Source organism: Pelodiscus sinensis, chromosome 29 (genome assembly GCF_049634645.1).
Source record: "Pelodiscus sinensis isolate JC-2024 chromosome 29, ASM4963464v1, whole genome shotgun sequence".
In the NCBI taxonomy this organism is placed as follows: Eukaryota; Metazoa; Chordata; order Testudines; family Trionychidae; genus Pelodiscus; species Pelodiscus sinensis.
Genome location: NC_134739.1, coordinates 12,298,682 through 12,313,345, shown reverse-complemented (window position 1 = coordinate 12,313,345; position 14,664 = coordinate 12,298,682). Strand labels below are relative to the sequence as shown.

At 60.4% G+C, this 14,664-nt stretch overlaps 1 protein-coding gene across 1 annotated transcript in view; it reads left to right on the top strand.

Moving 5' to 3' along the window:
- LASP1 (LIM and SH3 protein 1) overlaps nt 1-14,664 on the top strand; it is a 62,795-nt gene that overhangs the window by 42,701 nt on the left and 5,430 nt on the right. Inside the window, exon 4 of the mRNA XM_075911465.1 lies at nt 5,863-5,970. Within this exon, the coding sequence (XP_075767580.1) occupies nt 5,863-5,970 (108 nt within the window). The remainder of the gene's footprint in view (nt 1-5,862; nt 5,971-14,664) is intronic.

The window sequence follows — 14,664 nt, the reverse complement described above, 5'->3', positions numbered from 1 at the left end:
CCCTGCTACAGAGCTGAGGCCGGGAAGGAGGTGGTCTTCCCCCAGAGCCAGCGCTGCGGCTGTAGGCAGCGCGCGCCTTTTTCTCTGGCCACCGCAGCCCTGCGTGTCCCAAATCCCACCCCACTGCCTCCTCACCTCCCCCCGTCTTCCCTCCTAAGCCACCACCTCCCCATACAGGTGACGGCCCAGGGTCCAGCCACCCAGTTAGTGAAGACAAGCCTGCCAGCCACTCCTTAGTTGGGCAGCCTGTCCCGCCCGGGTGCAGAGCACCCGAATGCAGCTGGGAGCCCCGCGACCCACCGTTTGAGAGCCTGGGGGGTGGCTGAGGGTCAGATCTCCTGGTTCTGTGTCTGGCATTGTCACTAACTTCTGGGGTGGGCGTGGCAGTCACTCCCCCTCTGTTCCTGCATCTGCATTAACTATGCAAACAATATGCACCTTGCGGGGGGGTGGAGACCTCAGGCCAGCGCTGCTGACGGGGCGCAGGGAGCTGTTGCCTCGGGTTCTGGCAATTTAAAAGGGACGGGGGGCTCCAGGCCCTTTAAATTGCCACCGAAGTCTGGCATGGTGCTAATCCGGGCGTGGCACTGTCCAGGTGGCACCGAAGCCTGGCTATCCCTAGCTCCGCCCCTTCTTCCTGAGGCCCTGCCCCTTTTGGGGCGGAGCCAAGTGTGCGCACACGCGCGCACACACACACAGAGCCCAGGGCCCTGGGAAGTTAGCCAGTTTCTAGGCAAGCTGGAAATCCCAGGCTGAGGGCTTTCCTTAGCTCTTCTCCATGGTGGTGCTTTCCTGGGCACTGTCTCTAAAGCAGGGGTGGGGAACCTATGGCCCAGGGGCCAGATGCAGCCCCCGGCTTGCTAGGGCCCAGCCCCTGAGGTTGGGGAGCCTGCGCTGGGCTGAAGCTCCCTGCTGCCCCACCATGGGGCTGGTGCACACACAGTCTACTAGCCTGGTCCCCCCTAGGCTCTGGGGTGCGAGGGGAATGTGGGGAGTTTCTGTCTGTCAGGGGCACGGCAGTGAGGATCTGGGAGGGGGGGAGGGTGGTTCCTTCTCCCTGCCCTTGCTCTACAGGCAGGGGACTGAAGGGCATTCCTGCCGCGGGGAGGAGTGGAGCCGGCCTGTGGGTCAGAGGGCCTGGGCTTGCCCCCAGGGTGCAAGCTGCCCTTCCCCACGCGCGCCCGGTGCAGTGTAGTGCATGGGAAAGCGGTCTGCCGCCTGACTCCGTCTGGCCTTCCGCAGGCAGCAGCCGGCTCCCGCCGAGTGCCCATATAAGGGCAGAAAGAGCTGAAAGGCTGCCTTGTGTGAGCACTTCCTCTCTGCGCCTTGCTTAACCCTCTGTGCGGCCTCCGCAGAAGCTGCTTTTCCGACACCCGGCCCGAGGCTCGCCGCAGCTTGGCTGCCGGGGCCACTCGTGGGAGCCCCCGGCAGGGGCACGGCCCCCCAGGACCCCTGCCAAATTGTTAATGGCTCAATGGGGCGCCCCTTCCCTGTTCCCCCTTGCTGCTGCACCCCCTTCCCCGTGGCTGTGCATGGAATACACTCCTGCTCTCGTCCCCCTCTGGCTTGGGTAACGTAAGGCCGTGCCAGGCCTGGTGTCTGTATCCTAGCTGGCTCCGCCATGCCCGGGTCTCCTCTCTCCACCCCTCCCGGCGCTCGCCCCGAGCATGGGAATCTCCCAGGTCCTGGAAGGTTGTTTGTGCCGGGACCATGGGGCGTCAGGGCCGGACTCCCCTGTTCTGCGAAGTCCTGAGAGAGCCCCACGCCCCTTCTCCGGCACTGCAGGGCATCGTCGGCGCCCCACGGCCCGTGGCTCACTCGGAGTCATGTGGCTGCGCGCTCCTGCCCTGTGAGCCGGTGCTCCTGAGTTCGCAGTGTGAGCGGGTGGGGCCGGAACAATTTTTCTAGTGCAGGGGGGTGCTGAGAACCACTGAACCAAACTGTAAACCTGGGGTGGGGAACGGAAGGCCTGGATGCGGCCCCCAAAGCTTGGGACCCCCCCTCAGCATTGGGGCGGGAGCACACAAAATCTACCAGCCTGGGCCCCCCACGGCTCTGGTGTGCGAGGGGAATCGGGGGAGGGGCTTTCTCCTTCTCAGTCGCGGGTCACGGCCATGCGGGTTTGGGGTTTTTTCTGTGGGTCAGTGTCCCCCGACCCTGTATATAATGCAGCAGTTCTCAGACTTTTTGGCCATGGCCCCCTTCCACTCAGCGCAGACCTTTCCGCAGACCACCAGCCAATCACCGGTTGTGACAAGATAGGTGCAGGAGGGAGTGGTGCTGTGAGGTGTGGGAGGGGGTGTAGGATGCAGGGGCAGGCTGGGGGGGGGTGCTGGGAAGGAGGGACCCCCCAAGCCTGTGGCCCACTGCAAGACGGGGTTCTGCTCCCTGAAAGCAGAATGGAAGCCTCTGGGGGGGGGGGCTGGTGTGTGGAGCAAGTGCTCCACGGGGGGAGGAGGGCGGGTGAAACCAGACCTGGAACGCAATGCAAAACGTGTGGATTGGGAGCAGCTTCCGGCTTGGCCTCCGACTTCAAGGCACGTGCGCAAAGGCCGGCCACGCCCAGAGTCTCGCACACGCTGCTTTGTCAAATTAAACTGCTGGTCGCTCCCGGCCCTTGGAGCTGTTGCCTCTTTCAGTGCCGGTTCAGGCAGGTCCTGGGGCCGCCCGGTTGGACTCCTCAGGAGAGGCCGTCAGTACCAGGCCTGGCCTCGGAATCTAGAAAACGCCAAGTCTGATGTAAGCCAGTGGCCAATGAAGCCGGCTTCCTAGACCTGCTTGTTTGACTTTCAAACCAACGCCTTTGTGCTTTCTCCTCCCTCCTGCTTGGGAGGAGCCTGAGAAACCCTCCCCACAGCAGCCTCCTTAGCCTCCGCTTCTCTTGCACGCGAAGCAGCTGTGTCGTGCACCGCTGCACTGTGCTGCGCTTTGGTGTATACAGCGTGGAGTGCCACGGGTTCCTGGCCTTTGACTGGAGGCCCTGGGGGGCTTTCCAGCTGGGCTGCTGGGCTACTGCTGGTTAGCAGGTGTCCACTGAGCCCTGCAGAAAGTCTCTTGTAGACGGGCGAGGCTGGTTGAGAGGGAGCCTGGGGCTTGGCCGGCTGGGCGTGTTAGATCATCCATTGCCTGGCCACGCTGCACTTTAAAAGGCGCTCGCTGCCCTCCCCAGAGCGTTTCATTCCGGCCCAGGCCCAGGGAAACTGGCCCCGGCAGAGCAAGTTGCTTCCCGTGCTTCAGTTTCCAGAGGCGTAGGAGCCGTCTGGCCCCGCTGCTCTGCGGAATGTGGGATCTGTTCTCTCCAGACCGCTTGAAAGAGTCTGGGTTTAGGCTGAACGAGGGGTGGTGAGGAGGGAAGGGGGAGGTCCCCAGGCTTTCCCTCTGCGTGGTGTGCAGCGGACCAGGCCGAGGAAACAAGGCCTGCAATCTGCCTGGGCCACGGGTGAGAGAAGCCAGGGACCTGTTCTCCTACCGCCCCCGCTCATGTGGCTGGCCCGCGGAAGGGTCTTCGCCCAGGTAGTCCGTGCCGCGTGCGTGGACAACTCTCTGAAGGCCTGGTCCAGGCAGGGGTTGGGGCTTGCTCCCTGGGACCCTTCCCTGGCCAGCTGGGATTCGGCCTCTGCAGTGCTCCGGTTAGGCTGCAGGAGGGGCAGGGTTACAGGAAACGGATGGAACTGGCCAGACACCAGCGAGTCTGGCAGCTGCTTAGAGCAGCGTTTCCCTTCCGGCTCTGAGGTAGCTGAGGAGAGGAGTCCGTGGGCAGGAGCGAGGTGTCCACATGCTCCCCTGCCCTGCCCTTTCCTGCTCTCCTGCCCGCCCGGCCCCCTCTCTGGGTAGAGACTCCTGCTCCGGTTCCTCCCTTCGCCGCCAGCAGCAGGGCTCCAGAGCGCTCTGCCCCAGAGTGCCCCAGCTTCACGTGGGGCCAGGCGGGGACTGTGGAGGAGCCCGGTCGAGAGGGGGGCCGTGGCCCAGGGTGCCCGTCCCTCGGGGGACAATGGGCTCAGAGCTGAGTCAAGTTACTGGCCTGCCTTCCCAGGGCTGGTGTGCGGTGACCAGTGAATGCTCCAGGCCTGGGCTTACTTGCTTAGTGAAGGTGGGATCCCAAGGGGAGAGGGCAGAACATGTGAGCTTTGCGGGGCTTCTGGGCAGCTCATTCAAAGAAGTCTCTGTTGGGGCTGGTTTGGTGCCTGCCAGTCTTGGGCTGTCGGTAGCCCTGGTTCTAAGCCCGCGGTTCCCAACCCCTGCTCTGCGGACGGTGCCGGGCTGCCAGAGCTGAAGCCGGCCGTTTGCGGCGGCTCGGAGGGCTGCGTTGGGGGACGTCTTTTGGTGGACTGGTAACATTATTTGCATATTTATTATTTACATAACGAATATGCGAAAATGTAACTGTTACCAGTCTGCCAAAAGTGTGTGAATGGCTTTGCCGGTCTGCGGTGTAAAAAAGGTGGGAGCCCCTGTTCTAAGCAATCTGCCTGGATTTGACCCTCGCAGCGGTGCCCCCAGAAACTGAATATTCCACAGGTAAAGCAGGGCCGTCCTGCGAAGAGAGGAGTCTCTGAGGCTGAGAATCCCAGGCCTTGCCTGCAGAGCTATACTGAGCAATGGCCGTGCTCGGGGGCTTATCTGGGCTTGTTTGCCTGGGGTCACAGTGACTCTCTCCCTAGCCTGGAGCTCTCCAGTCACCCACCCGTCCTGTGGGACACCGTGGCCGCTGAGCGAGGGGGCTAGGGAAGGCCCGGAGGCAGGCAGCCGCCTCCCACACGGAGGCTGGGAAGTGCTGCTTGGCCTGCTACTGCTCCGCGAGATCTGGTCTATTGCTGACGGGTGTGTAGACAGTGGTGGCCGGCTAGCCAAGTGGCCGGCAGCTGAGCCTGCCTCCTCGTGCCGTCCCTTCCTCGCCGGAGGGATGAAGTCAGGCAACGCGTCTCAGCCTCTGTACAAGCCACTGTCGCTCTGGCTGACTTTCTGGGGAATGGTGAAACTGTAGTGGGGGGGGAAGCGGGTTCCCCGCAAGCCCTGTGGGTGGCATTAGCTCAAGGCGATAGGTCTGGGTGTAAAACGCAGTTGTGTGCTGCTGAAACGGCTGCCTCCCCGAGGAGAGATGAGGCAGGTCCCTCTGACTCAGAGCCTTTGAAAAATTAAAACACGACGGACTCCCCCTCCCCGCCCCCCAGGAACAGATCTGTTGATCCCCATGTACTAGCCCAATACAAATCGAGGTCACTGTGGTCTGCTTCCCACAATTCCCCCTGCCGTGTGACCTGGTGAGGATCGTCCTAACCGTGTTCCACCCCAGAGGTGGCCGATTCTCTAGTTTGTTGCTGGAGGGCTGGTGTGTCTGTCGGGCAATAGCCCACTCTGCCATGTCGGCTGGGAAAAGGCTGCCTTGGGGGCCACATGAAAAGCTGAAAGAAGGGAGGGGGTGCCACGTAGGGTGCATCTACGCTGCACTGTCATTTCGAGATAACAAAGCGAGCGGCTACACAGCCATTCCGTTATTTCGAAACAGTCTCGAAATGACGGATGGTTTCTTCCGAAATCTGTAAACCTCCTTCCACGAGGAATAACGCCTCTTCCGAAATAGCTGTTTCGCAGTAAGGCGTGTGTAGACGCTCCTGCCGCCCAGGGCCACTCTGCGTTATTCCTCCCCAGTGCCTCCTGGGGCTCTACATGGAGGTCGTGCATCTACATGAGGGGAGCCTGCCCCGGAGTGATTTGGAGGCTCCCCTGCCGTATAGATGCGCTATTCCGAAGTGAGCATGCAGCGGAGACGTGCCCCTAGAGACGGTGCCTTGCCCCCCGCGGCTCGGCAGGATTCTCCCGGTGCCTACAGCAGCATGTTTCCTTTCTCTGTCCCGTGCCCAGATTCGCTACAAGGAGGAGTTTGAGAAGAACAAAGGGAAGGGCTTCAGCGTGGTGGCCGACACCCCCGAGCTGCAGAGAATCAAGAAGACTCAGGACCAGATCAGCAACGTACGTAGCTTTTGAACCGTGCGCCCGCCCTGCCCGGGGCTCTCTGCTGGGGACTCCCCTTAAGAACGGGGGGGGGGGGGAACGGGGGACCGAGGAGCAGCCCTGCAAATGCTGCGGCTGGGAAAACCTGCTTTGAGTTTGCTCCCACTTTTGGCTCTTTCGAGGATAGTTGAGGGTGCCGCTCTCCTGCTCATGCACGCCCGTTCTGGAAGCTAGTGCAACTGGAATGCGAAGCCTGTATGTTCCCTGCAGAGGCCTCGTGACGGGAGCTGCGGCGATAGCTGGCAGGACTGGGCGAGTCTTGACTATGCCACAGATAGGGTGGGGGAGCTGTCAACCAGCATTCTCTGTAAGCTGTGCACTTGGGTGGCCACCCAGGAGAGTCAGGTTCCGCCCAGTGGATAGCAGAGCGCCCATAGAGCTCCCAGTTGGCAGCACGTGTTTATATTGGTGGTGCACATTGTCACGTGCCTTGGTGCACCTAGCAAAATTTATTCTGCACGTGCAAAAAAAATTAGAGGGAATGCTGCTCTTGGCCCGGTGGGTCTCAGCTCTGCCCACGCCCTAACATCAGCTGCTGACTCCCCAGGCTGTAGGAGAGCTGTCTGAGTACCCAGTCGCATCTCAGGGTGGGAATACTGGCAGGCAAAATGACACACGCGTAACTTCTTCAGCCTGGATGCTTTCTCGGGAGCGCTCAGCCCAGTGCATCTCTTCCCCCTGCTGCCTCTGGCTCAGACAGCTGCGCGGTGTCCTCCACCAGCTTCCCCTGACTGGACCCTGCCTCCAGTTGTCCAAAGCTGGCTCCAGCAGCTGGGCTGCTGCAGAACCTCGCTGCAGCTGTTCGACCTGGCCTGGGCTGAAGAGAGGCCGTAGCCAAGCTCAGCCTGGCACCTGCTGCTCGCCAGCAGGATGGGCCGCAGCTCAGTTTCCTACCTGGCATTGTCGAGGACCAAGGGCAAAGCTGCCAGCTGGCCCGTGCTGGACACAGCCCTCCAAAGGGACCTTCTCTAGGGCCTCGCAGAGTGCAGCCTCGGGCCCCGGCTATGTCTTAAAGGGGCTTCAGTCCGTAGCCTCATCACATGATGGCAAACGGGGCCCAGCGCCGAGTGCCTCGCCCCTAGCACCTCTGAGCTGCCCTCCAGTGAAAGCAACTGCCCCCAGCAAGGCAGCTGGATGGCAAGTGGGGTGCTCTAGCGAGCCCTGTGGTTGCCCCATCCAGCCGGCGACTGCCAGGAGTACAAACCCCGGCCAGCCCTGGGCCATTGCTCACTGATTCGCTAACTAGCCCTTCAGTCAGGGCTGGGGAGCCCTTTTTTGGGTTGGGGGCTGCTGACCCACAGAAAAATGTGACCACGAGTGGCATGACGTGGCCCCCGACTGACGTGGCCCCCGACTGAGAAGGAGAGAGACATTCCCGAGTAGATATATGTGCTCCAGCCCTGCACCAGTGCGGGCTCCCCAGTGCTGGGAGGGCCCTGAGCCTCGGGGGCTGGATCCTGATGAGCCAGGGGCCGCATCCGGGCCCCCCTTAATTGTTCTTCTCCTCCCCCTCTCCCCATCCAAACATAAGGCTCATGTTTGAGCCAAAAGCTAAGCTCACACTTCGGGGACCCACGGAACCCGGCCATTCATCCCCCTTGAAAGGGGCTGGGTTGGGTCTCTGTGCACTGGTTAGTTCCCGAGCCTGGCTCATGGCCTCCAGTCGCAGTGGGTTACTGTCCCTAGGGCCAGCTCGGCGCACACACCCCACACCCCAGTGCACGTGGTTTGGTGCGGCACCTGCTTGGGGCAGGGAGTGCTGGGTCTCCAGCACCTGCTTCTCAAGCCTTTGCAGGGGCGAGATACTGAGAAAACTAACCTTTAGCTGCTGCCCTGTGTGTATTTAACTTATCGGACTCTGCGGCTGTTGCAAAACATGGTGCGGACGAGGGCAGGAGCCAGCAACGGCTGCCTGTCAAGCCAACCCGCAAGGCTGCAGCTCCGCACATGATCTCACCAGCTTTCCGCTTGACAACCTGCTTCCATGGGGTCCCGGCCCTTTCTTTAGGCAGTGGGGGCTCTCTGGCGCCCTCTGTGCTGACTTGGCTGGCAAAAAGAGACCCCCAAAGCCCTGCCACCGAATACTCATGGAGCCTTGGGCCTCTCCTCTACATGTGGTTGGGGCACTCTGATGCGTGGCTGTTCTCCAGAGGCCTGGCTAGCAGGGCCCCCATACCACGCATGTGTGTTTCCGTCAGCCAGCTGACTGCAGCGGTGCATGGGCGGGGGCTGTGCCTTGTGGAAGCAGCTGGGGCTGGGGTGGTGCGGGGCGCTGTGTCTACCACAGAAGAGGAACCATCGCTTTGTTCGGGGCAGGACCAGAGGGAGGGCAACAGGTTCCAGTCAATACAGCCAGGGGCCAGAGCCGCATGGCGGCACCAAGGGAGTCTACGGCAGCTCATCTCTGCCCGGGGGGCTCAGTCCGGCTCCTGACACGGAGTGCGGTTTGCTGGGGATTTCAGGAAGGCAACACCAGGCCGTTCACTTTTGCTTCCCTCACACACAGGGCCCTCCACCACCCTCCCCACCCCAGGCCTGGGAGGTGTCCCCCTTGTGCAGCCCCATGCCTCTGATAAGCTTCGTTATTAAATAAAGATACAGCCCCTCCCCCCCAATGAAGAGCCTGGGGGCAAGCAGGCTGGGCTTAGCTGAGGGGGTCCCTGGGCTGTGAGGGGCCCGGCGTGTTGAATTTTATTTCTCTTAATTTTGTGGGGGGAGGAGGGATGCCCCTGACGAATGCCGTTCTTTGCCCTCCCCCGCCCTTCAGCGTCTCAGCTCTCTGTCTCTCTCCAGCCTGGCCTTTCTCCTGTGCCTCTCTGCAGAGACTTACAATCCGGCAAACACCGACTGCTCCAGACACCCTCTGGGGCAGGCAGACGGCCTGAATGAGCAGGGAGAGACCCAGAGTCCTGATTCTCTGACCACTCGACCGGCCATGGTGGCCGCCGGTTACAAGTTCCACCTCCAGGAAGGAGAAGTGGGCTGCAGTTTTTCCCTGCCTCACAGAGCATATTTTGCTTGGGGAGTTTCCCTCCCAGCAGCTGAACTCTGGGCCAGGTTTTCTCTCCTGCCGGGCACTTAGTGCCCTGCTGTAAATAACTGTTTAACCAGCCAACAAATGGGTTGCAGGTGTCTTCTCATTGGCTGGGTATTCATTAACTGGAGTAGCTATTAATTTGCACTCTCCTGCCCAGGCTGTCTGTTAACCCTTCGCCCTCCTGGCCTGCCCGTTGAGCAAGAGGGAAGCAGGAACCGATTGCCCAGAGCGATGGCTGGGAGGGACTGTTGTGTGCAGCCTGCAGGTCGTTGGTGGCTTCACTTCTGTGATTAGGACCCTTCTGACTCCAAGACCAAACTCTTTAATTGGCATTGGGCAGCGCTGCTGTAGCCTGGCAGGCTACAAGGTGGACAGGTAGCCGGGGAGTCAGCTGACCACTAGCCCCAGAGCATGTTGGGTAAGACTTCCCAGAGTGCCCCTGTACCGCTTTACGTCCCCTTTGCAAGAGCGTCGGAGGCGGGAGCCCTTTTCTGCTGCCGAATGTTGAGCATTAAACACCTTCTCGGAGCTTGTGGGGGCGGAGGGACTATTTCTGGTCTGTGTGGTCAGTTGACCCCCACCCACATCCGTGAGCTCGCTCTGCCAGTTTGCAAAGATGTTGAGGGTAGGTCTGCCAAGGACCTGAACGCCCCCCGGCCCCGTTAGCCGGGGCAGCTCCGTGTAGAGAGGGCCTGGGACACACAGCTGAGAGGTGGCCCGGGAGCCCCTCTTTGCAGTAGGGTGTTTCCCCCCCACCTCCATTGTTGCTACAACCTGTTCAGATCCATCAGTGACTTGGAAGAGCTGTTGTCCCCGGCTGCGTCCACACCGGGAGGGTTTGGTGATCAAAGTGCTGTCAACAGGCAACAGCGAAAACCAGTCAAACCGGTTTTTCTGCCTCCTGTTGTCGACATTTCATGGCCACATGGCTGGCTCCCCTGTCGACAGACAGAGCAAAGCATTGTGGTGGAGCATCCCACAGGGCAGTGCTGCGCTTCTTGGGATTCCCTTGTAGCTCTGAGCTCTCCATGCTGGGGAATGTCAAAGCAGCACAGCAGCCTCTCCAGCCCTCCCCCTGCAGCAGCAGCCTGCCCGCCGCTGGGTTCCTAACAGGGCAGAACAGGAGCATCCCAGTGATTTGCTCTTTGTTTGTTCCCCAGAGGGAGCAGCTCACTCCGCTGTCAGACACTTCCCGGAGCTTGGAAAGGGGAGGGGTCCATGCCTGCAGGGCAGCAGAGATCCTGAAATACTGAGCACAGCCATCAGGGCAGCATTGTGGGATACTGGCGGAAGTCAGTTCTCTCCACAAAACAAGCAGCAGAGTCCACACTGGCTCTTTGTCAAGAACAAAGGGAGGGGAAAAGACAAAAGTCTCTTGCAGGGCTGGAAGTTTGTTGTTGCCAAAACTGGTTGTTTTTCCTGACAAGTCACAGGGCAGCAAAAACACTCTAGCTGTTTTGTTGCCAAAAGGCAGGTTTGGGTGACAGAACATGCCAGCGTAGACAAGGCCCCAGAAAGAATAGCCGAGTGAGACTGCGGCTTTAAAATGCGGTCGCTCTCCTGCATCACGGCTATGGTAGACAGGACTCTACCGCTGAGTGCAGCCAACGGCTCCATCTGGGGTGGCTGGGTCCCGGCCTGGCTGGGAGTTGGACTCCTGGGGTCTCACGGACTCTCTGCTGTGGGAATGTCTCTTGTTTTCCGTGAAGGCCCAGGAAGCTGAGCAGAAGGGAGGAACATGCCGGCCTTGCTTTAATGGGCAGGGGGGCTCGCTCTCGCCTCTAGAAGATGCATCAGTCCCCTCTGGTTGGTTCCTTCCCAGCAATCTCGCTGGCCCTGTTAACAGTTCAGGGCTCTGTTGAGGATTTGCCATTGTGGAACTTGCTCAGTGAGGGGAGAACAGCTACTGGCCTCGTCCCTGCCAGCCTGTTCCTCCACTCCCCCAGGGCTGCCTCTGGTGCTTTTCGGCAGAGCATGCGGCATCTGGCTTGGGAGGGGGGTCTCTGCAGTAACCGGTTTGGGAAGGGCGGGGTCTCTGACACGTGCATTAACGGGCTTCACTTTCACTTCATAGAATCTTGGTTTCACATCTGCTTCGGCCCCCATGGGAGGTGGGTTTGGTGCACTTGGCTCAAGCGCCGAGCAGCCCACAAATAAGCAGGAAAGGCGCAGGGCTGGACTAGCGAGGGGGGCTTTGCAGCTCAGGATGTCGGTGCACGGGAAGCACAAATTCTGTCTCGCTGGCTCTTGGGCCAGCAATCTGTTCTTGCTTATAAGCCCTAGCGCCCACTATGCCAGGTGCTCAGTGCTTGGAGAGGGAGTTGAATGGGGCTGGTGAGATTTGCCCCCAGCCTGTGGTGTTGGTGTGGGTAAGAGCTGGGAACACAAGTCGTGCCAAGCTCCCTCTGATGGGAAGGGCGGTGTGAGAGGCCCTGTTGAAGCATCTGACTTGGGTCAGGATTTCCGTGTTCTCAGTCCAGCCCTGCCTCTCTGCCGCCTACCTGGCTCTGCCCTCCATGTGCTGTCTAGTTAAGGATGGTAAAGGTTAACCGGGTAAGAGGTTAACTGGTAAGCATGTGCCATAGTGGCATACTTACAGCTAACCGGTTAACCGGAGCCGCCTCCTCCCAAGGCAGCCCAACTGGCAGGGCTGTGGTGGGCCCGGAGCAGCTCCCACAGCCAAGCGGTTAACCATTCCAGGTGGCTTTTACGTCTCTAGTCTGGGTGGGTTGGGGGCTCTTGTCGCAGTTAACATCATGGGGTCTCCTCTGCTCTTTCCGGCAGAGCATCTCCAGGCTGGCTAGATAATCTCCTTTTGGCTGGCTGAGAGCCAGCGTTCGAAGGGTTACTGGGGCGTGTGTGGGGGGGGAATCTAACTGAGGAGGTGTGGTGAGATGACTCTAATCTGTAGCCCTCTGTTTAGATCCTCTGCTGGGATTCCCCTCCCACCCCCTCTGTTTGTCTCTCTTTTTGTTACAAATACTCAGGCATTTGAATTGAGTAATTGCCCTGCGACTTCCTGGACAGCAGTCTCCCCGCTGGCTGCCAAGCTCCAGAGCCCTAATTGGTGCTTGGGAGCATTCCCAGCTCCAGGGATCTGAGGCTGAGCTGCTCCGGAGGCCAAAGCCAGGAGCAGGGGATTCTCCCAGAGCAGCCTGAAGATGGGGGTGGCCCAGCCCTCAGATCCATTCTCGCACCAGCTGTTAAAAGCAGCTGCTGCTAGCAGGGGTCATGGAATCCTAGAACCCTAGAACTGGAAGGGGCCTCGAGAGGTCATCGAGTCCCGTCCTCTGCCCTCACGGCAGGGCCGAGCACTGTCGAGATCAGGGCTACTCAGCGCGTGGCCTGCAGCCCGTTTATTTGCGGCCTGGTGGGAGGCTGCTGAGCTGAGAGCATTGGCGGAAACACGGCAGGAGCGGCCCAGGGCCTTGGTAACCGTGTGACTCTTTCCCGCCTGTGGAGCAAACTGGAGACGGGGCTGTCTGCGTTCTCTGCACCTGTGTCCTCACAGGAGGAACACGGCTGAAGCAGGGCCAGCTAGCTTGGTCCTCAGCAGCCGCGGGCAGACCGGGACGATATGAGGCCTCTTTTCCAGGGGACATTGCAGGCTTGTAGCTCGTTGCCATGGTGTAGGGCTGTCAACAGCAGCCGCGCAGAGAGCCCGGCGGGGGTCTCCTCCCTCCACACGTGCGCTTCCCGTTTGTGTGGCTGGACGGAGTCCCGCTGCTCTCGGCGAGGAACAAGGATGCAGGGGGAGGGGAATCGAGAGAAGGGGCCGAAGCAGAGGCTGGTGCTAGGTAGTTCTTGACTGGCCTTCCTCTGCCGGCCTGGCTCCAGACCCTGCCTTGATCCAAGTGGGAATGAGCCGGATCCAAATAAACTTCCTGCCTGTCAGGGGGGTGAAACACTGGAATAAGTAGCCTGGGGAGGTTGTGGAATCTCCATCCCTGGAGATATAGAAGAGCAGGTTGGACAGACACCTGCCAGGGATGATCTAGATAGTGCTTGGTCCTGCTGGGAGGGCGGGGGACTGGACTCGATGGCTTCTCGAGGGCCCTTCCAGTTCTAGTGCTCTCTGATACCAGGCCAAAGAGCGTTGGCATGGGGGAGGGGTATCGGCAGAAATGTGGGAGGGATTCTAGGACTGGAATAGAGGGGGCCAAGTTCACAAACTGGCTGCTCTCCCCTGGCTTCCTCATGTCCCGTCAGAGGCTCCCTCCTTGCCCTTGCTGCCGTTAGGACAGCTCTCCTGTAGCAGATTTCTCTCTCTCTCTCTCTCTCTCTCTCTCTCTCACTCACTCGCGCTAGGGATGCTGACCAGTTTCAGTTCACCGGTGGGATGGGCAGGGGGTTGCTCCAGACCCATGGGGCCCCCCACAGGCTGCTCCGGGCGTCCAGAGCTGCCCCTGTCTGCACATCTCAAGCAGGGGTTGCTCTGGCCAGGCAGGGGGACCCTGCCCATGGCGGGGTCCCTACATCCTGGCCAGGGCTGGAGTGAAGGGCTGGAGCACTCCCCCCTTTAATTGGCTAACTGGTTAAACGTCACCTTTCATTGGTTAACTCATTACATGGGATTTTACATCCCTCGCACCCTCCCCCGCCAAACTCTGTGCTGAGCTGGCCAGAAAGCTGCCAACTGCTGCCAGGGAGGGATTTGCAACCTCTGTCTTCAGCTGCTTTTCAGAGCTGACGCTGGGCAAGGAAACTGGCAGCTGGCACCTGCCCGAATCTGTCCAGACCAAGCGCAGGGTGGGCAGAGGCTTGGGCTTCTGTGGTTTTGAAACCTCCGGCTGGGCAGAGGGGACTAGAGCCACCCACTCCGCTCCCCCGACACCCGCTGGCTCTGGACTTGCCAAGAGCCTGCAGTGCCACCTGCCGGCCTGCAGCGTGAGCAGCGCCAGTCGCTTTCCAGCGCTGCCTTTCTCCAGTAGTGGGTGGGGATTCCCTGCACGCCAGCCCGGGGCTGGGAGAGAAGTGCCTAACATCACGCTAATGCTGTGGCCTTTCGGGAGGGCTGCGTGGTAGAAACTGCCTGGTGGCCTCGTAGGTGGGCGGGAGGTAAATAGCCCGTCCTGGCTGGAGTCCAGCTGCCCCCGGTGAGAAGGGCTGTGGGATCGATAACATTTCCAGCTGCATGAAGCACTGTGCTAGGGACTGGGCATGCTAGAGGAGAGCTGCAGCACCTAGAGTAGGGGTGGGCGGAACCTTTTTTGGGCTGGGCACCACTGACCCACAGAAAAATCAGTCTGGGGCCGCACACAGGTGAGGAGCAAAAAACCAACCAAAAAACCCCTCACTGCCGTGGCCCCCGACCGAGAAGGAGAAAGATCCTCCCCACATACCTCTCCCGGAGCCTATAGGGCCCAGCGTAGGAGATTTTGTGTGCTCCACCAGTGCGGGTTCCCCAATGTTGGGGGGAGGGAGCTGAACCTCGAGGGCCAGATCCAGGCAAGCCAGGGGCCATATCTGGCCTCAGGGCCTGAAGTTCCCCACCCCGACCTAGAGCCTTTCACTGAGGTTTGCTCCAGATGAAGCAGCTTCCTGCCGGGGCCAAGCCTGGGGATTGTAAAGTCCCTGGCTCGGTCTCTGCTGCAGGAATGGGTGTGATCCAGCTG